At 41.6% G+C, this 24,449-nt stretch overlaps 1 protein-coding gene across 1 annotated transcript; it reads left to right on the top strand.

The window, feature by feature from the left end:
- The first annotated feature begins 33 nt into the window (after window positions 1-33).
- Window positions 34-24,096, top strand: cryl1 (crystallin, lambda 1). Its single transcript, XM_076747052.1, has 9 exons — window positions 34-183; window positions 1,026-1,133; window positions 2,787-2,913; window positions 5,375-5,536; window positions 7,105-7,200; window positions 7,423-7,521; window positions 17,391-17,499; window positions 20,954-21,060; window positions 23,408-24,096. The coding sequence occupies exons 1-9, from the start codon at window positions 158-160 to the stop codon at window positions 23,510-23,512; spliced, it is 939 nt and encodes a 312-aa protein (XP_076603167.1). The 5' UTR covers window positions 34-157; the 3' UTR covers window positions 23,513-24,096.
- Window positions 24,097-24,449: the final 353 nt, after the last annotated feature.

Raw genomic sequence — 24,449 nt, 5'->3', positions numbered from 1 at the left:
GGGTTCTTTCTGTCCTTCTCGGTTTCCGTACGCAGTGACAGCGTGACTCTAGAGGGGCGGGGCTACATCTTTGATACTGCCGGACCCGTTCAGCAGGCCTGTAGAGATTTAGGGTAACGAGTTGCACGCCGAACTTCTTGAGGTGAACTCCTCTGACATGAAGATCATTTCTGTGATCGGCAGGTGAGCAAGAAAAGACCCTTTTATGATGGCAGCTGGTCGTGGAACGTATTCACGGAGTTGGCATGAAAGTCAGCACACTTAGAAACTGTTTTTGTGAAGTGATTGGTTCTGAATGGTTCCGTTTGACGTTAGCGATGGCTGTCCTGCATATGATTTCTGAATGCTTGCTTACATCTCTTGGCATTTAGCTAACTGAAGTGATTTCTTGACCTCTTTTACTTTAATCCTGGCTATTGCAAACTAGTCTCAGCCTACTTTATCAAGTTGCCCAGCAGTTGTACTGAGGCTCCTGCTTTGTTGAGGCTTACATTTTAACCTGTTTTCTGTACCCTGATCATTCTTTGTACGGATTCAGCAAGACTTGGCAGACCTCTGAAATGACCTGTTGTACTCCTGGGAAGTAAACATAAAGCGTCACAGCCATTCATCAACTTCTCTTTTTTCAGGTTTTGAGACTTACATGCAGTATTTGTGTAAACATTGTACAAACATGCATTTCCACTGCAGGATTTTGCAATCCAACATTTAGATATAGCAACAGCAAAACCTCCAGGGTCTTTGCTGTGTATCAGACCTCCCTGCGTAGGGAAGAGAGTGAAGTGCTGAGAAGCACAAAAAGAGACAGACAGAGCACGTGAGATCCTGCAGAATAACATAAACCAGGATGTGCTGAAGCACGTAAGTGCAGGACATGATGGTGCAGACACACCACAGCAATAAGAACAGAATGACAAAGACCGGGCCGGTTGTCACAATCGGTGTTCAACTGCATAGATCGTTCATGTGATTTCAGCTGAAGAGTGAACATCTGAGATGTCTGTTGTGTGTGTGTGTTGTTTCAGTGGGCTGATAGGCCGCTCCTGGGCTATGGTGTTTATAAGTGGAGGCTTCAATGTGAAGATCTATGACAACCAACCAGGACAAGCTGCCAAGGCCATCACAGAGATCAGGTCAGTCTTACTACACAATAATGCACTTTTTTCCAGCATAAACCATCATGTAATAGATTAGATGATGGTCTTAATTAATGTAATATTCCATCTACCTTCCCTAGTTATAGACACACTCCAGCTTTTTTTTTCTGTGCATTGATCATCCTGTCAGCCATGACAGGAGGAGTATCCCAAATCCATGTTTATAGAAATTAAAGGTAGCTGGGATTACAGAGAGATTTTCGGTATGGTTGGGTCACAGTAGATTGTATTCTTTATTCGGATCCCCATTAGCTTCTACAAAGTGGTCGCTGGTCTACCTGGGGTCTGTACAAAGCAGTACCAATAAAATGACAATCAACAATCAAAGTCACATAGTGTCAACAAAAAAGCACAATACAAGCCAAATACAAAGAGATCAGAGAAGAAGAGAGCCAACTTTACACATGAAATAGCAACTTACAGTGGTGAAGAAAACAAAAATCACATGCCCACTGCACCAAAAATCAACAGAAACAAACAAAAAGGCTCCAAAAAGAGCAACAATAAAACAATATCTATTATTATTCTGTATATATTGGAAAAAACACTGATTATAGCCCGTACAAATACAGGAGAGCTGAATGTCAAAATGGATTATCATAAGTAACCATGTCTTATGACGATCTGCCTCTGTTATGTTATTAGCTAACAGGAGTGTGTGGCTTCAAAACACAAACAGACTTGCCTCCGTGCACTCGTGACTCACGAGGGTCCTGTTCAAAATATAACCTGTTCTTCCTTCCAGTGCTTACAGGGAAGACACATGGACATGGCATGATCAGCGACTTCCTCTTACTATAAGAACACATGGACAAACATGCTCTGGCCTAAAAACTCTGTCATAGCCCAGTCATTGCTAGTTAAACATTGCTGGTGAATGACAAAGGGCTTTTGGTGAAAAATGCTTTTGAAAATGCTCTCAGAAAAAAGCAACCTAACATAAATTAGATCTACAGCTTTTGAAAGTGTGACTCAAACCTCAACTCCATACCAGGATGTCATTAATATGTCTTTGATTCATCCTGTAAATAGCTCATCTGCTGCTGCCTCTGGTGTTTGCACAGTTATTGTTCAGGCTCTTGCAGGTTCAGTTGCCTGTAGGAACAGTAGAGGGTGGCATTGCACTGGTCTTTCAGTGTTCCTTTGTGTGCGATTTCCTGCTGAACAAGCTGTGAGGACTGTCCCTTAGTGCCGTACCCTGTTTTTGTAAAGTGTAATTTCCTTTACGTCACTTTTGTTTTGACAGATAAATTCATGTATGCATGTCACTGACTCATTTGAAATAGCATCTTCCAAGTTATGGCTGCTCCTGTACTGCCATGAGTGACAGCTAGTTAATTTTGCTTTGCACTTTGGCTGGAAAACCAACCTGACAGCATTCAGGCATCTGCCCGCAAGCATTTCTGAAAAATCTACCCCAGAGGTTTCTGGCTCAATTCTCATCTGTTTGCATAATTTAGACAAGGATTATATCAGACTATTCAAATCTGCTGGATGTTTATTGTGCTAGTGATTCCTTAGACATTGAAAGAGTAATGTTGTCCTAAGGGACAATTTGTTTCATGGAGTCTTTGTAGAAAGTGTGTGTGTGTGAGTGTTAAACACAGCTTTCACTTTGTGTTGGTTCAGGAGGCAGCTGGAGGAGCTGGAGGAAGCCCACATGCTGAGAGGGGAGCTGAGCGCCGCGCAGCAGCTCGCCCTGCTCAGCAGTTACGATGACCTGGCTCAGGCACTGGAGGGAGCCTTCTTTGTCCAGGTGATACACCTGACCACTCTCAGCACCAGCACATGCCAGTCTGTCTGTTCCTCCCTCATGCTAAACTCGAGGGGAAGCGCAGATAGATTCATCTCTGCTGATTTTGTTTGTTTTTATCACTCACTTGTTCGTTCACCACACGTGACACAACAGATGTATCCTGGATGTGGTCAGACTTTGGACGTGTTGCCTCCCACCACTGCAGTGAGGATATTTTCAAATGTACAGTGTGAGACCCAACAGGAAGCTTTACTGTTGGTTCATTTATTTAGTTGACAAGCATCGAGTCATGTGTCATAAATCAAATTTTGGAGTGACTACAGTTCCCTCAGTATGGTATGCTCTGGCATTTTCAAAATGACACTGATTATCCTCAAGGGGGCGCAAAGTCATTGATTCATTTGTGGCACATATAGCATACATCAGACACCACTGATAGCATTTTGAATAAACCCCAAAGCATTTTGTATTTCCCCAAAAGCAGTCACTCTTTTACGTGGTCCACTCTTCTTATATGTAGGAAAATCAGATTTCAGACAGTTAAGTGCTGTGTAGTATTTACTGAATGCTGTTTGTGATATGAAATGGTCATTATGACCGTCCTTGGCTTGTGCCTGTCGAGTGTCACAGCATTAAATGCACTTCTCAGAGGCTTTCTTTAACATAATGTCGCTTCCTTCCTCTTACTTATTATTCAGATTTATCTTGTGGCCCATCACTAATAAATCAAATCTTAAATGTTTTCTAATGAACCAGGATATATCAGCACTTTCTGTAGATATTGTCAGGTTTCAGTAGCCATTGTATGAACTGTCTCTCATGTAAACTAACTAATAATCGTTGAGCTTTTCTTTGACAGGTTCAGGAGAAAGTCGCCATGACAAGAGCTTACTTGCTGTTGACATCATTACCCGACATTTTAACCTCAAGTCACTCATCTCGTGTTTGTCACGATAAGAGCTCAAACAGACACAACAATGGACACTTGCTTATCCTCCTGACTCAGTCGTGTGTAACACAGCCACTTTGAATAGAATAGAAATTGAACTTTTTCAGCTAAATGTCTTGTATCTGACTCTGTTAAAGCAGACAATGGTGCTCTTCATTACGGCAGTGATCAGAGTACAGAGAGACAGGTGAGGCCAGAGGAAATCAATATTCACTCGAACAAGGAACAATAGAGGACTTATTAGAAACGGGGAAATGCCACATAGGCAAATGAACATTTCCTGATAGCAAGACACCATCTGCTACATGTTTCGCCCTGTAACAGATCACAGTTCCTTGTGGAGTAGAGGAAGTACAGGAGTTTTTCTCAGTAAGACTCGTGACTGTCTTAACCCATGCTGACCTGCTAGCTACATGGTGGTGCACTTGGTGCCGGGGAACAGTACGGGACATACCATTGGGTCGTGGACTGCACATACAGTGCCACTCCTCACATTCCTCACTTTGGTCAATATGTTTCCAGACAGCTGTTTTCCACATCAAACACGGTGCTCAAATCAGATAAATCTGTTGTTTCCCTGTTGGAGGAGAGGAGATATGAATTGGTACAAATCAAAATATCCCATTAGAAAGTTAAATAAGTCATGAAATAGCTCAAATAAAACAAAAAATAACAGAGAATATACAATATAATATAAACGCCAGCTCTGGTAAAGCTTTTCGAGTCTTACTGCTTTACAACATGAGCCAGCATTCACCCATTCACACACTGGTGGCAAGGTGCCACCTGCTCATTATGCACACTCACACACCCATGACACATCATTGCGAGCAATGTGGGCAGATGTGCATGTCATAGAAGAGTGGACTATTTTGGCCGCGGCAGAGGTCTGTGCTCTCTGCGTGCCCTTCTAGCTAAGCAGCAGGTATGCTGCTTGCCCAGCCAGTTATTGCAGTTCTACGCACACGAATGCCATTTGAAGAGCATATTAACATGCCATTACAGCTTTTGGCAGCCACTCCTTTCCGACACTGTCAGGGCGGACAAAAAAAATGACAAACCAAACCCAAAGTGGGCGGATCCAGTTTTTAAAATGTTCTGACCTTCAACATACAATTTGTCAGAGCACATTTTCAGTGGCTACATAGTGGAAGTTTGTAGTTTGATGCTTACTGAGGAGCAAAACACTGATTATTTTATTATGTGTGATTAACCTTTTCATTTTTGCTGTAGTCAAAGGATGATTAATGATAAAGTGTATAAAGTTGAAGGATCGATTCACGCACATTATCTTAAAATACACACACTTTCTCACTCACCTTTCGTGGTCTTTAGCTCTGCTGATTGCTTTGGTTTTATTTATTGGAGGACATTCTCATAAGTTTCCAGGAAATGAATGCAAGTCTATGTGATGTCCCCAAAGGGATGAAAACCTAACGTGTGCACACCAACACATGTCTCTATGTGTGTGTACGCTTTCCATGTATGCATATGCTTGCATGTGTTTTCCAGGAGTGTGTATTTGAGCAGCTTGAGGTCAAGCAGAGCGTCTTCCAGGACGTAGAGCATCTTGTGGGAAAAGACGTCATCCTTAGCAGCTCCACCTCCTGCCTGGTGCCCAGCAGCGTCTTCTCTAAAGTGCAGAACAGGAGTCGCTGCATCGTCTCCCATCCGGTTAGTGCCACTGCAGCGCTGCTGTCAGTGTAAAGGGACTTCAAACAGAGGAATGGCAAACCGGGGAAGCCAGTTTAGTTAATTCTCCTGTCATGTATGTAGAGTTACTGCATTATCTAGTGGAAGTTCTCCTTCTTTCATGTCTCCCTCATTTTTCCTGCTGTTAGTAGTCTGCAGTGACCTTTTGCAAGAAAAGATAATTGTGTCATGAATCATGATTTTAGGGGGAATGGTAAATTTTTCATTTCGTTTTCTTTGATAAAAAAATCTAAAACTGGTGATGATTTAATTTTTCCTGAGGTCTGTACCAAACGAGCATGTTCCCTTACATCTGCAGAATGATAGATTAATACGATTTGTAGGCCAGGGCGTCTCTGTAGCACCACAATTGCAGCTCCAGCGATTTCAATATTCACTTGGTCATTTTGTGTTTTGATAATATTTCGGTTAATTCTTCAGCCTGAGCTGTCAGTCCACATTTAACATCATGTCAAGGCAATCACAAAGTTGTTAATCACAAAAACAACTTGCACTCAGTGTATTAAAATTCAAAATGACTAACCCATTGTTGATGCAAGAAATACAGGTATTTGTAGAATTACATCCATTTTGTTAACATTATAGATACTGCATACTTTACATGATCACATAAGTCTGTTATCACAGGACTGATGGTTCTGTTGCAAACAGTAATCTCTGTTCACTAACAAGATGGAGTCAAATTTTGAGCACAGTTGGTGACGCAGTCAGTTAATGTTGATGCTGAGGCTTTGTTTAGCAGAACCATGATACGTGCTAAAATATTCTGATCAAAAGATCCTTTAACTTCACATCCTCATTATTTATTGCCCAAAAAAGTGACTAAGGACTCCACAAATTCAGGAACTCATTACAATATGTAATAAGTTCCTTGTGTCATTTCTATATATATTATTTAACTCAAATTTAGAACAAAACAAATGCTAAACTAGGTTTTATTGATATTTTAGAAATCATCACAAAACAATACAGTGACATGACTTGTTCCAATAATGAACCTGTCAACCCCCCTCCCTCTACCACCCACCTCCTTGTCCTGGAATTCTGTTGACAGTGATGGCAATACTAACAAAATCTGTTGACAATGATAATAATGAATGAGGTAGATTAGTGTAGAACAGAGGAAAAATCAATGAATGAGTCATGCATATATGTATGAATCACTGCAATGAATCACAAAATTTTCAATGTCCTGCCAAAAGTGTAGGATTCAGCTGCCACATTGTATTAATCATCTTCATCCAAGTGGTCAGTGAGGGCACTATTATTATAGTAACATGCTGTGTATTCTAAGATAACAGTGCAGTATTTTGTAGAATAATGCAGCATAACGTAGAGATGAGTGTAATGTGGTCAGAATATGGGCAGGTGTGTCATAGTGCAGTGTGGCCTGCTATTAGAAAAAAGTCTAATGATCGAAAATTGGATGCAGTAACCCTGATGACAGACCAGCTCTCAAGACTTTGCCACGCATGTGGGCCTTAGTGAAGTACACACTGGATGTTGTGTTGTTGTCCTGTGCTCTCCAGGTAAACCCACCCTATTATGTCAAACTGGTGGAGCTGGTACCTCACCCAGAGACAGCAGCGACCGTTATGGACACCACCCACGCATTAATGACAAAGGTAAAGATTCCAGATCACAAAATCTTCAGCTAGCCATTACTGCTACGTCAGATGCAAAAAGTAATTAGGAAGCAGATCAGTTCAAGCCCTGGGTGCACTAAGGTTGGCAGGAATGTAATTGATGTGAAATCTCTACTTTCTTTTCCTAAACATGCAGAGACACAAGCACTGTATCCAAGGAGCTATTGCCGTTCTTGTCATGACTGATTTCTCATGGTACAGGTTGGCCAGGCGCCCGTCTGTCTGAAGAAGGAGATTGATGGCTTTGCTCTCAACAGAGTACAGGCGGCCATAATCGCAGAGTCCTGGAGGCTGGTCCAGGTCAGTGTGTGGGGGGTTCCCTTTCTGGGTGGTGGTCTTGTCCTTAGGTGAACCAGTTAAGTTCTCTCAATGGAAGGTCGGTTATTGCACTTGATACAAGCTTGGCTGGGATTGTAACAAGAGGGAGCCCACACACACACACACACACACACACACACACACACACACACAAACACACATAGAGTAGTTTGAAAAACCAGATTAATTTATTTGATAAGAAGATAGAATGGGGTGTGGAGATATGGAGTCACTGTATGGCACGCATGGATGAATGAAAGCAGGTGTGTGAGTGGTGTGACATTTGTAAACCTAAATGAAGCTACAGTAATGCGGAGGCCATGAGGAGAGGCAGGGGCTGCCCATCCAGAGAGAGTACAGCCTGGGAGAGCAGTCCTTTTGTTCCTTTGGGCCCACCCACCACTCAGGTGCTGCCAGTTTCTCTGACGACCCAAAACACAGGAAGGAGTCAGGCGGCGGGGAGGGCTGTCACACGCTGCTTATGATAATAATACTACATTTGAATTTCCAGCCAAACCAAAACATGCTGGTGTGTCATTACACATAGTTAGGGTTAGGTCTTTATAACATTAGGCTCAGAGGAATGTATGTGTGCATGTTTGTTTTTATTTTTGGACAAGAGCTCTTCAGTCTCAGTGAGGATTTGTGTGGCTTTGTTGTGCTGCTGATGGTTTTTGTAATAGAGGCAGAGAAGAGGAAGCCCCTTGTCAGTCCACTGTTATAATCTCCACGACTCCTTCCAAAAAGGAACACAATGACAGTAAATGAGCTTTAGCCTCTGATGACAGGCACCATTACATGCTCACTCAGGGAGGAATGGTTAGAGTGATAATAAGGACAATGAGTGCGATGACAATAGTTACCTGAACTGAACTCACATGAAGATCATTGTGATTCATGCCTCAAATACGGCTGACATCAGAACCTCCAACTTCTCTCTGCACTGAATAATGTGACAGCAGATGTTTCTGTAGAAGGTTCGGAACCTTTGTTACTACATATTCCATGATGGCTTTCTTTCTTGTTGTCTCTTTTCATAGTTGCTGCTTTTCTTACTTGTAATATTTGTTGCGTTGTATCATTATTGTGTCCAGTCCGTCGGTGACTCTTGGAGCTCCTGCTGTTTCGGCTGGGCCTCCTTTTTAAAGTACACTTCTTTTTTAAGATAGGCTAAAGTGACTGAACGAAACCATTGAAACCACTGTAGAATATTTAAAAAAATACTGCCATCAGCAGGAAATCTAGCATCTTCAAACTGATGTAGCGGAGGCCAAAATATCCCCACTTTTAGTCCATAATAGCAGTCAAGCTCTAAAAAGCCTGGATCTGACATTTCCCATAATGCAAAGCAATAGCAATTTTCTTAAGACTCTCCCACTTAATAAACACTCACATCTTTCAAACACATGTCCCCACATTGTATCGCAGACTGTTGTGAATGTGTAGTCTCTAAATGAAGCTGATGACATCATAGGGGTTTCGTAAATGATTACCAATATTTTCAATGCCTGCAATCAGTTTGTCAGAGTAGTTGTTTGTGGTAGGTACCTGAGTTTGGAATGAATCTCTTACTGGTTATTTCTGCCAAAGAAAAACTCCTTTGTCCTGGTTGTTGACTAGATTACAAGATAATTAAAGCTGTAATGAATTAGGTCTGACCTCCGTGGGGATTTATTGCTACTGTCAGAACAAATCCCATCATTCATTCCAGGGCTGGCACACACAGGCCATAATAACCCCAAAGAGGGACTGAGATCAGTGTCTCTCTCTCTTTCTACCTCTATTCCATCTCTTTTCAATGCAGAAGTGTCACAAAGAGCAGCTCTTTCACAGCTAAATCAACACATTGTGCTCTTGTCCCTGACATTACTGTACTCCTAAGTACATAAGTACTCCTACACGTTGTTACTCTGTCAGATTGATGGACAATGACTCTTTCTCTCTCTCTCTTCTCAGGCTGATTACAGAAATGCTTTCAAAGGTTATCAATTAAAATCTAAATAAGAGCAAGAACTATGATGGCAAATCTCCCCAATAGTTTGCATAATTATGCCCTTTTATATAAATCTGTAACTGAAGCTGCAGTAATTGATCCATTAATCAATTAGTTGCTTAACCATGAAAGGGCCTCGATGAGATCTATTACAGGCTCACAGTAAATATCAAGAGAATTATCAAGTTTTGCGACGCGCAGATCAGAGGTCGTTCCACTGGCAGAACATCTTGCGATGAGACTCAGAAGTTTGCAGCCGAGGACACATCTGTAAAGACATGCTGACAAACACACTGAGAAAGGGAAAAGATATCTTTCAGATAAGCTGATTTTATTTTACAGCCGTGGGTTTGAAGTTACTCATGGGACTTTACACTGGAAGGGTTTTTTTTACACTCTCCACAGTTCTGATGAACGATGAAAGCATAAAGGGAAATTTCTTCCGCTGTCAATTAATAGTAGGATTTCCATTGATTCGCATGAGTTTGTGATGATGGACATGCGTGTCCTCGTTACTTTCGCTTCTGCCCTTGATCATCTTTTCTGAACACACTCTCCCTTATCGTCCAGTTATTTAAAGAAAGAGTCAGCGCAAGATCGAGTCATTGCTGATGGGGCGTCTACCAACAGCTCAATTTCCAAGTCAACATGTTTCGGAAGACTGATGAAGCTTGTTTCACATGAGTTGCTGATAGACGTCATCCACCTTGATGACCACAAGATGTATAATCTCTGCAACAGCACTTAAGTCATTACGAGGCTTTTAAACTCTCCATTAAAACCAGTTGATGTCCCTGAGCTGCTCTCACCTTTAAAGCAGAGTAATGAGGATATACTGTGAGAAGATGATGAGTGAAGTTTGTCAACAAGAGGAATGTGCACAAACTGTCACGACAGCCTGCTAAACTCCATTAGCCCACTTGCTACATCCTCAGGGTAACTTTGCGTGTGCGTTCTCAAAGGTTCATTACAATGTCGTGACCATTAGTTCCATTCTTGATGTCAAGATGTCCTCAAAAATAAACTCCCGCTGAATGATGGTGAACCAGCCCTGGAGGAATTGTGCACTATCCTATGGAAATTTTGTACACGACAATCATGTGTTCGTAGAAGTGCTTGTTTGTGTCACAGTTAATTAGCTGACAGTCAGCAGGCTGCTCGGTGGATTTTCCAAGGTTTCTCTCAACATTTTTAGTTTACAGACAATTGCCAGAACAATGAATTGAACTAAGTACTATCCCAGACAATAGCCCTGCAATAAATACACTTAGAGAAATTGCATTGGTTTCATGTTTGCCTTAGACTGTTGGAGCAGTGTTGACTCTATGGCCATTTTTAACAGCCAGTGCAAGATTAATTCACTACTGATGGGGTGTGTACACACAGCTGAATTTCCGTCTTTTGGATTTTTAAATACCCGACGACACTTGCTCTGCCATGAAGCAAGCTATATTAAAGGTAGTGTTAAATCAACAAGTTTCTCCAGATAGATAAAGTTTGTTTCGCATGAGTTGCTGATAGATTTTACTGTCGCTTTCAACCTTGATGTCCTCAAGATGTAAAATCTCTGAAAGTCCATATGGGGCTATAAAACTCTCCATTAATACCAGTTGATGTTCCTGAGCTGCTCTCACCTTTAAAGCAGAGTGATGAGGATATACTGTGAGAAGATGATGAGTTAAGTTTGTCAACAAGAGGAATGTGCACAAACTGTCACGACAGCCTGTTTAACTCAATTAGCTCTCCTGCTACATCCTCAGGGTAACTTTGCGTCTCTTCGGCATGCGTGTTCTCAAAGGTTCATGACAATGTTGTGACTATTGGTTGTATTCTTGGTGTCAAGACGTCCTTCAATTAATTTCCAGCTGAATGATTGCCAGAAAATGACCCTGAAGCAAACCCTGAAGGAAAAACACAAGTTCTCATGACATTAATGTGTTCACAGAAGTGCTTGTGTGTGTGAATGGCATCAGTCAGCAGGCTGCAGGGAGAATTCAAACATTTATAATATAAAGACAATTACAGGTTGAATGAATTGAATGAGTCCAATCCAATACAATGTTCTTGCAATAAATAATACTCTTTGAGAAGCTGAATCAGCTCCATGCTTGTCTTTAGACTGTCAGAGAAGAGTTGTTTGTGTGGTCATGTTTAGCCACAGTAGAGGCATGGCTCCATGAATGACAGTGTCCATTTGTGGGTCTGTCAGTCCACCACTTCACATCCAGAGGATTTCAGCAACTATTGGATGAATTTCTGTGAAATCTGGAAATGAAACAAGAATGTGACATGTTTGTAAAAGCACTCAAAAAGATTATTTATTGAGGCAGACAGAAGATTCTTTATTGGTTGCATTTATTAGATACTCGGAAGGACAGTGCAACAGGCACTACGAAAGAGAGCACTGGATGACTTGCAACAGTGCCTGGTCTCAGTTTGGACTTCACAACATATAGATTTAAGGATTAAGAACTTTTACATTGTTCTAACTCTCCTCGAATGACCGTGTTCTTAGTTTCAAGAGGAGCTTCTTGGTCCGCTGTTGAGTCAAGTGGGCGTGCAGTCAGGTGAAAGCCCTTGTTAGGTCAGTCAGTGCCGAACGCAAGAAAACAACAAAACATTCCACTGGCTTTCAGCTTTTGAGAATGGAAGCGTTCAGTATACCTCAAGGAAAGCAGAGATTGCTGTGCCTGTCTCCCTCCTGACTCTGTACTGGCTGTAACTTTGCATCCATGCATCCACTGTGTGATATTTATGTCTTCACACAGGCCTGTGGAAGCTCAGACTCATATCTACATGACATTCCATATTGTCCATGGATCACTCACTTGTGAGGCTCCTGTTGTGTAGAATTAACCCTGAGGGTTCTCTTAGGTCATAGCTGACAAAAATGCCACATTGCTGTTAAAGTGTCAAACTTAGCCCAAGAAGGAGCCCCTGCTGTGTGCATCATAGAGCATCCTGATCAACTGAAAGCATTCACAGTGAAGTACAAATGAAAAGAAAAGGCTAACAGACTAGAAAGAAAAGAGGCAACAGTTAGTTTTTCCGCTATTTGTCCCGTGCACTTTGTTTGTGTACGGCTGCTGTGACATGCAGAGTTCCACCCAGAGGACGAGTGTCTGTCTGTCTGAAAACACAGAACCAGAAATCATATTACACAGAGTTATGTGTTGATGAACAGAGCTTTGAACTAATGACAACTGGGCCTGGAAATGACTACATTACAAGCTGCCTTTGTCAACAGAATGTAATAGTAATGGTTCATCTCTCACTTCACAATGACTGCAGACATGTCTGATCTGTCTGGCATTTAGCTCATAAGCTGTGTTATATCCCTGACATGAAGATTATATAAACATTTGGATTTACCAAACCCAGCCTAACCCGATTTGTTTGTTGCACGAGAGCTACCTCACGTCAGCCACCACCACTAACTGGGAGGAAACCACAGCTAACCAACGTGCTTACCTGAGGTTGGTCCATGCTAGAAGGTCGAGTCTTTGGGCCTGTGGCACTAACTCTTATTCCCAGTAGGTCCTTCTGATCAATGTTTTAAGACTCCTCTGTGGGCTCATATTGTGGGCCCTTGCAGATAAGTCTCACCCCGTGTCGACTACACCAAATTACACCAAAAACAGTCGCATTTTACCCCATATCCTGACTCTTTATTGAGTAGTGGACTACTGTTTTGAGCTGTCTGTGGTGACTATAATCAAGGCTATTAGCTTTCACTCTTGTGAAATTGACAGAGCAGCTAACATTAACACTGTTTCACTTGCAAGCTAACATTACACAAAGATGACTTGTAGATTACCTTTCAGAGACTCGTTCACAGGGATTAGGATAAAAATAATCATAATAATCAGAAACTTTATTTATATAGCACAAGAGTAGTAGGTAGAAAGTAAGACAAAATAAAACAACCATTAGGTGGAAAGAAAAGACACTTGAGAAAGCCATGTTAAAAAGATGTTTCTTAAGATTTTGGATGCAGGTGGCAAATACTGTGAGCTGCACAGAGTGTGAGCAGCTGACAGAGAATTAGAAGATTGAAATGCTGCATCAGATACATGTGGATGAGCAATTCATTGACTCAATAGCAGCTACTGTACAAGGTGCTGCTAGACTTTTATACACAGGATTACATCAACTGTAGAGCATCCCATCACAGATGCGGCTGATGTGCTGCCTTGGATGTGTCCTGATGCCATTGAATCAGCTGTTGAAGCTCCCAAACCAGCCTTCTCTAATGGCGCTTCAGCACAGGCACTAGACTGAAAGCGTCAAGTCTAGGAGTTGATGAGACCACCAGCACTCACATTACTACCTAAGCTCTCATTGCAAACAGGTATGACCCAACAACTCAATTATGTTCGATTGAAAGTACCTTGGCACAAACCCGGTTTGTTTTTAAAGTGCTCTATAAATAGATCTGACCTTGACCATGTACTCGAAAGGTACACAGCAGATAATTAACAGCATTCAAGCAGGACTTATTTGGCGTGCTGACCTCTCTCTTTTTCTGCTCTGCCAGGCATTTTGTTTTCCAGCACCAGTCTTTTTGGGGATTGAGATGTCCAAAACTTTTTTTTATTATTCTTTTAGTATCATTTCATTTCAGTGGCCCTGTTACTGTGCCTGCTGGGATACCTCCCCTGGCTTATTGCGACAATTAAATGGAGCAGAGCTATTATTGATGTTAGCAGTTACAACACTGCCTTTTGTCCACAGTCTATAATCAGGTGTTCACATTTTTCACAGCCATCATAACCATCCTTGTGTGCCTAAGAGTAACCAGACAGGTTTCTTGTAGGTTTTGAAGAAAACCCAGAAATGTTTTCAATTTAAAGTGAAACTGAAAGACACAAGAAAAATCTTCTATAGTGACTTGACGACCAACCTGCTCGCATCTTATTCTTCTCATGAGAAGTAGTGGCCGTGTTTTGTTTTTTGTATCTCTGGTACACCCTGAATCAAGTCAAGAATATGATGATGACAATTTTTTACTTAACTCTTATCAGACTTTTTGCTAATTTTTAGGCTTTGCCTACAAACCTGTGTGACATTAACATTCTGTCTTTTTGGTAGTTCCTTTTGTCAAAGAACAATATGTAAATAATGATCATTATTCAGTTTCAGTTGTCATAGCTCAGCATGTGGGCCTGGCTTTGATGAGGTCATGTTGAATGTCTAAGGTGTTACTCACCTGAACATACCTTAGAAGAAGACAGATTTTCATAACAAGTGGTGGTTTCTATTTTAGTCCACACTCAAGACAGTGATAAACTGTGAATCTCAATTGCTACATGAGTCAAGAGCAGGATAACTAGATGAACCGGCCGACCTGTGCTTCACCCGTCTGCCCTCCCTGACGTGTGTCTACAATGAATGATGGATGGATGCAGTGTCAGCATAAAATGAATGATTAGAATATGACCAGATTTAAATTTCAGCACATTTTTGGACGCTGCAGCCCAACAGTGCATATTAAAATAAAAAAAAGTATACTGAGGGAATTAAATGACTCTAATGTGTATCATTCTATCAACTGACAGAGATTTGGAATAAATTGCCACCAGTTTTACCATTTTGTTGTATCAGAAGGACTGCAAACAGTGACAAAAATTGAACACATGTTCAGTATAATATACAACATACATTGTTAGCCAAAAGCAATAAAAATTGTATTATTTAATGAGTAAAGCAACAAGCTCTGCAGATACATACAAGCTAATAATCCCAAAACACAATATAGAATGTGTTTGCCTTTCAGCTACTGCATGAGTGTTATTTTAATCAGGACGGTGACGATGCTGCTACTTTAGAGCCCTTCAGTTATTAAAACACGATGCACGCCATTCTGTATTCTTTGTAGTCAATGCACAACTGTGTACAATTACTGCTGGCTTGTTTAAAACTGTTACGCTGTCATTGCCCTGCCACACAATAGAGGATACATTCACATAAGATCACAATGCAGTGACACACACTGAAAGATTTCTGATCTGGTTGTTGGTGCAAGTGACACATTTTGTGTCATGCACCTGGGGTACTTCATTTACTATACTATAATTAAAATGTGCAGGGAACAAACAGAACAGGCATGTGTGACATGTGTGACAGCACTGTTCTCCTGACCTCATTCACAACTGCCTTTATGACAGCAACTACTGGGCCTTGGATTCAGTGTAATGGCGTACGTATAGAGGCAAAGCAAATCCTTCTTATGTGTATAGTTCAGTAGTTATGAACTTTTATATGCAAATTTCCACCACTGACCAATTGCCAACTGCCACTGCAGTAATGACATTTGAGGAAACAGAAGGTCCAGAATGGAATAAGATATAAGCCTATTTCACACAAAAAATGTTGACATGTCACAGTACGAAAAACATAATATTAATGATGGCTGATTTCCATTTAGATGCTTTGGTTTCAGGGTCCTGGTATTGGGACACTCAAACAGAAAGGAGCCATTGCTAATATTATTAGTAACACATGCGCTTTTCCGACCACAACACATCAAAATGACCTATTGTATCACAGAGGCTGTTATACCAGAAAACTTAATATGGCCATGCTCTGCCAAATGAGATACAGCCCTACTAGCCACAAACAAGGGTAGGCACCTCATGACCAACAACTAGTCACGCCATGAACAATCTTCCAGAACCACCACAATTGAAAGGAAGCAAAGTCTGACTACTCTGCATCACCTGCTGACTAACTGGAACTAACTGGAAAATCATCAATGCGTTCGGGGTGCAGAATGTGTAAAAACACAGATTGTATATACAAGCAGGCTGAATCGTCATCAGTTATGAAACCTTTGTCAGGTGGGGGGTGACCCTCTGTTTACATGAGCAAAAACAGAACTGCAACATTGTCAGCTGTGCTTACAGCTTCTAAGCATCAGCCTCAATTACACTGTCGAACTAGTATGAACAAAAATCCAAAAAAGATCAAAACATCAGCAAAAGTTTGACATTGAGCAACAAGGTCTGCAGCCTGAGAGTGGCCTTGTGATCCTTCTTACATAACGGGGACCCTCCTTCACCTGCAAACACACACAAACAGAAAATAGTCCTTGAGTCAGGGCCAGCATTGGAAAACAGAGTGGCTGAGAAAGCGGCTGGTTGCCTCCATTGATTGCTGTGGAGAAAAGACCCCACCCACCATCCCGCTTTGCTCAGATAACAAGCCCGTTGTTGGACGCAGGACCCAAACAAAGAAGACCCTGTCCTTCTCCTCCAGCTCACCCTGCTCTCTGTATCTGTATCCGAGCTTTGATTTCCTTCGTGGTCGGCCAAGGGGTATCTCTAACCCAAAGATACCTGAGCCACTCCCTCTGTCTCTCCTTCCATCCATCCCTCCATCCTCAGACCCTCTCCTCCCTGTACTGCCTGCATAATCCTGAGGACACAGAATTGGCTGATTAGGGAAACTCTATATGGTGGGAGTAGTCTGATGGGATCAAAGGGAACTTGGTTGGTCCAAAACCCCGGAGGTAAAAAGCCATGACTTTGATGAACTGCCAGGGAAAATATATGCTTACATCTGGAGACTTAATGTTGCGGTGCAGCTTTATTCAAAGAGTTGGAGCTGTGTTTGTTTGTTGGTAGCACCAGTGCCACGCAATCCTCCACCCGGGGTACTGAGTAGAAACCTGATGGATGGCTTAGAGTCGATCTGTTAGATACGAAGTGATTGTCTTTAAAGCTGCTGTAGGGAGGTCGAGTCACACACTGACAGATTTTTACCTTTTTGAAAGGAATACAAAAGGGAGATTGATGGAAGTCAAGTCAGTGAGATGAGCATGTGTCCGTTCTAACTCTCTTCTTCATTTCTTTATCAGGATGGCATTATCTCTGTCAAAGACATCGACCTGGTGATGTCAGAGGGGCTAGGGATGCGTTACGCCTTCATAGGTCCCATGGAAACGATGCACCTCAATGCACCTGAAGGTAATCTGCCCACTTTGGACTCTTTGCTCAGATAAAGAGAGGATCAGCGCCCCACGTACCTCTGAAGCCTAAGCTCAATTTGTCAGAAGGTGACAAGTCTTGACCCATGATGTGATTTATGTCGGTCTAAACATAGATGCAATCCTGAAGAGATTAGCTCAGGACATATTTTGATGACAGTAATAGTCATTCCTCAAGAGCTTTCTCTAAGAACTCAGGCCCCATAGACACATGAAAAATGTGAGAGTTAACAGTGACATAGTTCCCATGTCTCAACACAGCATACATGTACTGTACCTTACTGTGGCGTTCCTCTGTGTGTCAGAGAAAGACAGAGACTGAGAGTGAAACCTCAGGGAGATGGAGAATATCAAAGGGGAGTGTGAAACCCAGAGAGTAACCCTGACTGTGTACACACACAAAAAGGACGCTTTGGCAGAACAAAGCAGTCTTTTGATGAGTAACAGTGAATGCACTCCCTCACACCAGTAATCCAAAACTCGCAGCGCACACATCGCAGCCTTCAAACCAGGTGCCAACTCTACCTGTAGTTACAGTGCTGAAGCTTTCTACTGATGTTTTTTTTCTGCTCAGGAAACAGTAGCATGATCATGTTCTCAAAAGATTGCTAAGACCATCTCCCGATGTGACTTCCCGTCCTTAAATCATTCCAATCAGATACTGGAGCACTCAGGCTCTCTGTCTCTGTCTCTTTCTTCCCTGCCCCAATGACTTTGCTTTTGGAAACCACTTACCTGTACAGGAGAGCATTATCCTTTAACGGAATAATCCAATGAAAACCTGCTGCCTGTTGTCTTGAAGGAAGCTCTGAAATGTTTGCAGCTTGCTCCTACAATGGATTGAAATGGTGATCAGCTCTCCACTCTTTATTGCCAGTATATTCTTAACACTCATTTGCTCAGTTAGCTGTTTGTGTTTGCCGTATGCAACCAACAGAGGCAAAAGTTGCTCCATAAGACAAACACAGCACTAGCAACAAGTGTTGGGTGGTCAGAACATGCTGAGCAAAAGACAGCAGAGGTTTGGCTTACAGAAGGAGAAGGTTAAATCCACCAAATTGCTTTACGGCACAACACATAACATTTTGTTCTCCCAGAGCATATTGAAATGAAGTTTTCAGTCTTACAGCATGTAATGACACATGGTGGAAGAAGTGAAAGGCCGATGGAAAAAGAAACATGTTTAGTTTTAACCTGTCAAAGCTGAAATGTCTAAATTTCCACTCACTTTCAACCTCTGCAGAGGTCTTCAGTAAACATGGGGTTGTTGTGGGAAGCTCTTGGAAAGCTCGCCATTGACTTCAACCATCCACTCCAGAACTCTGAATGTGCAGCAGTACTGGGCTCGATCCTTGATTTTGATACACAGAATATGGACATTTGAGGAAAATGGCAGTGAAAGAGGAATATCACAGCTTGAAATAACACTCCTATCTTCCTCCCACACAAAGTCTGTGTCTGGTTGAAGGTAGATGGTACTTGTCACACTGCTGCGTCATGTAGTGTGTCCAGGATAAAACATGAGATGAGAAACACGAGGAAATGGATTTTAAAAGTTTATACATGTTCAGATTTCTGGCTCCATCACATGCTTGGCCTGAAAGTTTGAGGAGCAAGAAAACAGTAAAAGCTTTTACAATCATTTTTCCATTTGTTTGACTTACATGCTGCACAAGCGTCACACTTTGAAATCTTTGTGTGAAACTTCATTTCAGTGTAACTATTTTAAATGGACGCCCTCTGACCTGCCTTAATTAAAGAGCTGGTGTGAAGTAGCTGGGGAACATCTTTCTTATGTTCCGATTGCTCCACCCTGGTTTTATATTGCTTTAGAAATTTATATATTTCTCACCTGCTGTGTTTCTTATCACAGGAATGTCAATAAACCATAACACTGGCCCTCTTCACGATATGTTTTGTCCTGTCAGCAACCACTTATTTGACCACAGTCCTTTGCTTGTGTGCTGAAGGATGTTCATATAAAGGTGCTACATGTAGCATTTTAGCAAGTAATCAATAATCAATAGCCCAGTCAGCTTCATTTCGTTGATCTTTTAAAGAAGAGCACCACTGCAGATCAGCAGAAGGACAAATAGTTGCCATCTTTTGATGTCATAATTTGACTGAGAGTCACTGACTTAGACCTAGAGTGAATACAACAGCGAGGTGGTCAGGTCATAAAACAGAACCCTTATTATGTAATCTTTAACAGATTATTTGGCCAGCATGTGAATCATTCATCAGCTTAAGTGTCTTTTACTTACACATGTTAATCATTTAAGATTAATCAATGCCAGTAATGACAGAATAATTCCAAGGAATCACCCTAAGGTTTTTAAGTAATTCAAATGCTTCAAAGAACTGGAGAGTTATTCATGAGGAATTTACCATGTACTGTCAGCAAGGAGGAGTTCTCATTTCAGAGAGACTGACGTCATCTTTTCATGACAGCCATAACCGCAAGACTTAATTACTGAGCACCGTCGTTCTCTGTGGAGTCGATGAATTCAGACAACTGAGGCTCATCTTAAAGTCCTTGGATAATAATAAAATAACAGGAGATATTATAATAATAATAATGATAACAGAAAATATCAATTAGAGAATGTAGCATTGCTTTTTGACAAGTTAGTTTATTTTGCCTAAACTGTGAGAAAATGATTATTGTTATTACTATTTGTTTTCATGTTTGTCATCAGCCCAGTGCTGCATCTTACAGTCAACATCCAGTGGGCTTTACTCTTTATCTTTTGCTTACTCTACAAGAAGTCCATGGGAATGTTCCTTGGATGCAGTTATATTTTTAATAATAATAATAATTATTCTAACACTGACAAGGCATTGAAGCTTTGAGATTTGACAAATGCAGTCACAGTTTACAGTTCAGTGCAAGACTGCAAGTATGCACATAGTAGTTCTGTAGATGTATGCAGAGAAGGGTGTTATGGGTAACCATATTTGGCAGAGGCTTGCAGAGGAGCTAATGAGCACACGTCTAAGAATGTGTTGTACGATGCTGAGTGCCAATTTGTGTCATTCTGTGAGTTCAGCCTTCAGCTACAAGTGCACAACACAAACCCAGCCGCAATTTTGAATCCCATGAATGTCTTTGAAGAAGCTTGTTATCTCCTCAGATTAAAAGTCCTAGTCTGTGTTTTCACGCCTCCCGTAGCATGTTTCATAGTGTCCACCTGCGGGGAACACCTAACAGGGGAGGACAGCTTTTCAAATTGTGATATTTTACCTCTAGCACCATGGATTTTCCTGGAGTGGAGCAAAAGTTTTTACTATTATGAGCAAGCAATTTGTTCTGCAAGTTTTGGTGACTTTGGGGCATATTTCATGATGCATGTGAACCAACTGCTGTTAGATTTGTGCTGTTTGACCATGTTCTCAATCCTGGCTCCCACCTCTGATCAGCTGCCCTTCCGCAGGTTTAGGAGACTACATGAAACGGTATGGAGAGGGCATAATGAGGATCCTGAACTCCTTTGGGCCTGTACCAGATTTCTTTGCTGAGGGAGCCAAGAACATCATTGATGTAAGTATGATGGCAGGAAAAAGAGACCATGCTTTAAACGCACAATATGTAACATTTCCACATTAAACTCTCAAAAAGGACTAGTGCTAAGGTGTCTAGTGTATTTTGCTGAGTTATGTGCTCACATTATCCAAAATGTTTCTAACAATGTTCAAACCCAGAGAAATCCCTGTCTTAATTGAAAATAGTGGTGTGTTTCGTTTTGTCACCTCTCTGTGGCTATGTGGGAAACACTAGATGATACTTCAAAGAGTTAGAAAGGAAGCCGGCGAAGGTGACGAAGCATAGCGTGGATAAAACTTGAATATCTGCCTCGTCGGCGAAAATAGATTTTCATCTGCAATGGTGGTTGTTTTTAAACAATGAAGGCAACAACTCCCATGATCCCTTGAAATATCATCAAACGATGTCTTTTATTTTCATTGTTTTGATTGAGAGACCCCTAGTGGCGTATGTACAGTGTGTTTGAATGAACTTGTCGAGACACTGAGCCACTTATGATAACTTGTGTAAAATGGAACAGTATCCATTTGTCCAGATTAGTGGCATTTAGTCAAAACAGAAAACATTGCCTGATTCATGATTTCTTCCTACTGATTCAGTCGAATGAAGAGAATGTTTGCTGATTGTGCCTTTAGTTCTGCATGACTGAAAGTCAAGAGGTCCTTCTCGGCCAGCACTAAATAGCTCTCTCCTAAGTAGACATTACTGAGTCACATGCTGTCACAGGCTGGTGAAATGTTAGCCACAGAAGGTCATCAGGGAAACTCTGAACCAGTGCAATAAATAGCTGAAGGTAAACTGGTTTGGAGAACAGCAGCGGTCTTGTTTTCTGGTGTTTTTTGCCTCTCCGAGAAACCTTCTGAACAAGTGCATGAGTTTAGAGTTGTGAACAGTCATATTCCCTCTGAATCTTGCCTTTCCAAGATGACTTAATCAGTTGCATTTACACAGTGTCCCAATTTCTAATCAGAAGTTCCACAGATAGGCACTCAGGAGCGGAGTTTTCTACTGTGACTGAGGGTATGAAGGCAACAATGGATGCAAGACCAAAGAATCCCACCTCATTATCTTCAGCCAACCCAGCTTTTAAAGGAATACTGTACTGAAAACAAACGTTTTAATCAGGCCTGGAGTTTCATCAATTTAGGGACGAGGCCACTTGGCCTTTGGTGCTGTCAGATTTTAAGTCTCCAGGATTCATGAGTTAAATCTAAGGGTTAAGGATGTTTTTGTTTTTGATACATAGTATAACTATCAGTGACTTTGATAAGGTCTCCTGTCTGGCCGGTGCTAGATTTGTGTTTAACTGTCATAAATAGCCCAGTTTTCCAGCAGTTTAAACCGGGCTCAAACTCAAACCCACCACTGATTATATGCCCAGCGTTGCACTTGATTTTGCCCCATAAGAATTCAGAATTTTCACAAGACAGTGGTGTCTAAAAACTGTATTGACAGGAAAGAGGCACAAGAGAAAATGGTAAAATCAACTAGGGCAGTGCAGGCAGGGCATCAAAGCCACTGTGGCCACAGGGCGTACCACTTTTTGAGGAGCATAAGGCCAAACTGAGGGGGTACAGCAGCCATGGTCCTCATGGCTGCCGTGAAATTCCTGCCCTGGTTTGAAGTATGAACACACACCATCTTTTACATTTGAAAGGTAACAGTGTGTTGCTTCCTTCATTGAGGAAATTGGCTGTAAGTATGAAAATCAAACCACGACTGAAGCAAAATTTCTCAGCGTCCCCATGCATTCTTTCCTTTAGCTCCAGCCTCACCTCAACTGCTAACCCAAGACCAATCATACCAGATAACTTTGTTCTGATGGTCTTTTTTTGCTCACTGGCTAGCAGTTACTGTGAATTCAAATAAATGCCACGTCTCATGATCATGATGTGATCAAGTTTCCCCCATTTCCAGCATGACTGTGAAGCCATCTTGACCAGCCAGTGCCCAGAACGTGAACCCTTGCTAGCTTTATTATTCACACGCATGTCTGCCATGACACATGACCAATCCAGAGTTACCACGGGACTGAAACCGTATGTTTCTGTGCCACCTGAGTTAGAGCTTGCTCACACCAAGCACGTTACCCAGTGTGTAAATCAGATTTACATTTACAGCAGGGAAGTCATCATTCACTAGTTATCTGCACAAACTAACATTACTCAAACACAAAATGTGTCAAAAGGATCAGATTCCGGTTAAAAACAAACAGATCAGTCATGTTCTCATCCACTGGAAGTCCAATATGGCCATCTGAGGGTGGTTCTGTCACCTGAAAGCCTTCTAATCTTAGCTCTAGCAATCTGCTTTTTGTCACGTTTCCTTCCCTGATGTCCAACAGGCGATGTGTGAGCTGATTCCCAGTGACCGGCAGCATTTGTCAGCCAGGATGGAGCGGAGAGACCAGCTCCTCATGGGTCTGGCCAAGCTGAAGAAGGATCACTGAAATCAAAAAATCAGCATGCAGGGCCCAAAGTCAACAATACTTCTGATTATGACAGCTAACAGAGAATATGAATCTTCTGTCATTATTATCAGTATGACCATGACCCCTGCAAGAGGCCTTTGATACCTCTTGGTTAATTGTTATTCCAGCATCAAATGGAAAAACTCCTGTCATTTTCTAGACAGGTAAGATTAGAGCAGACACCTCTTTTGATAATAATTTGCTCTAAATTGCCTTTTTTGGATAGTTGTAGCACATAACTGCCAACATTATGAAAGAACTGTGGCTTGGTACCCATTAAGAGAAAGAGACTCAGTTTCAAATGTTTAATTTCCCAAATATACATCATATTTCAGCTTTTTGTCTACATTTTGATCTCAAGACTGACACTGTGGTCATTGAGGAACTGAAGTAAAAGCAATCATCTGACTTGTACGCCACAGAATGACCTCTTGTGAAAAATGAGGTCTCCAAATAAATGTGAATGTATGTTTTGATCACTAAAAATAATGGAATCACACATTTCCATATGTATAATTATTCACTTCACATGTAAGAAAAATAAAAATGAAACTGTGAAATCAAATATTAGATGTGTCTGGATGAGAACTGGAGTGGCCTCTGTTCCCTTCAGCGAAGCAAATGGATGATGTGTGGAGCGTTTTTTGGTTAGTGATAATGTCCTGCGTTCCAGGAAACAGGGAATGGAAAAATCACGAGTGCTGCTCAGGCTCGCTTCGCCATTTCTGCTCTGCTCAAGTTGCAGATTTCATTTCACGGAGATTTCAGGCCAGAGTGACTGTTGCACCTTTACCACAATTGATAATATGTGTATCTGTGTACAGGATGTGCACATACAGTGTGCTGTGTGAATGAGGCAGGAGTTTCAGAGGTACCACGATGTCTAAAAGCTTTAAGCAAATGTCACCCTGGCTTA

This window comes from Chaetodon auriga, chromosome 13, assembly GCF_051107435.1.
Source record: "Chaetodon auriga isolate fChaAug3 chromosome 13, fChaAug3.hap1, whole genome shotgun sequence".
NCBI classification, from domain to species: Eukaryota; Metazoa; Chordata; class Actinopteri; order Chaetodontiformes; family Chaetodontidae; genus Chaetodon; species Chaetodon auriga.
This window is presented reverse-complemented; position numbering and strand designations above follow the sequence as displayed.

Coding starts and splice junctions, on each gene's coding strand:
- cryl1 (XM_076747052.1), top strand. CDS start 158: ATGAAGATCATTTCTGTGATCGGCAG. Junction 2,914..5,374: donor AGGGAGCCTTCTTTGTCCAG/GTGATACACCTG, acceptor TGTGTTTTCCAG/GAGTGTGTATTTGAGCAGCT. Junction 7,201..7,422: donor CCCACGCATTAATGACAAAG/GTAAAGATTCCA, acceptor CTCATGGTACAG/GTTGGCCAGGCGCCCGTCTG.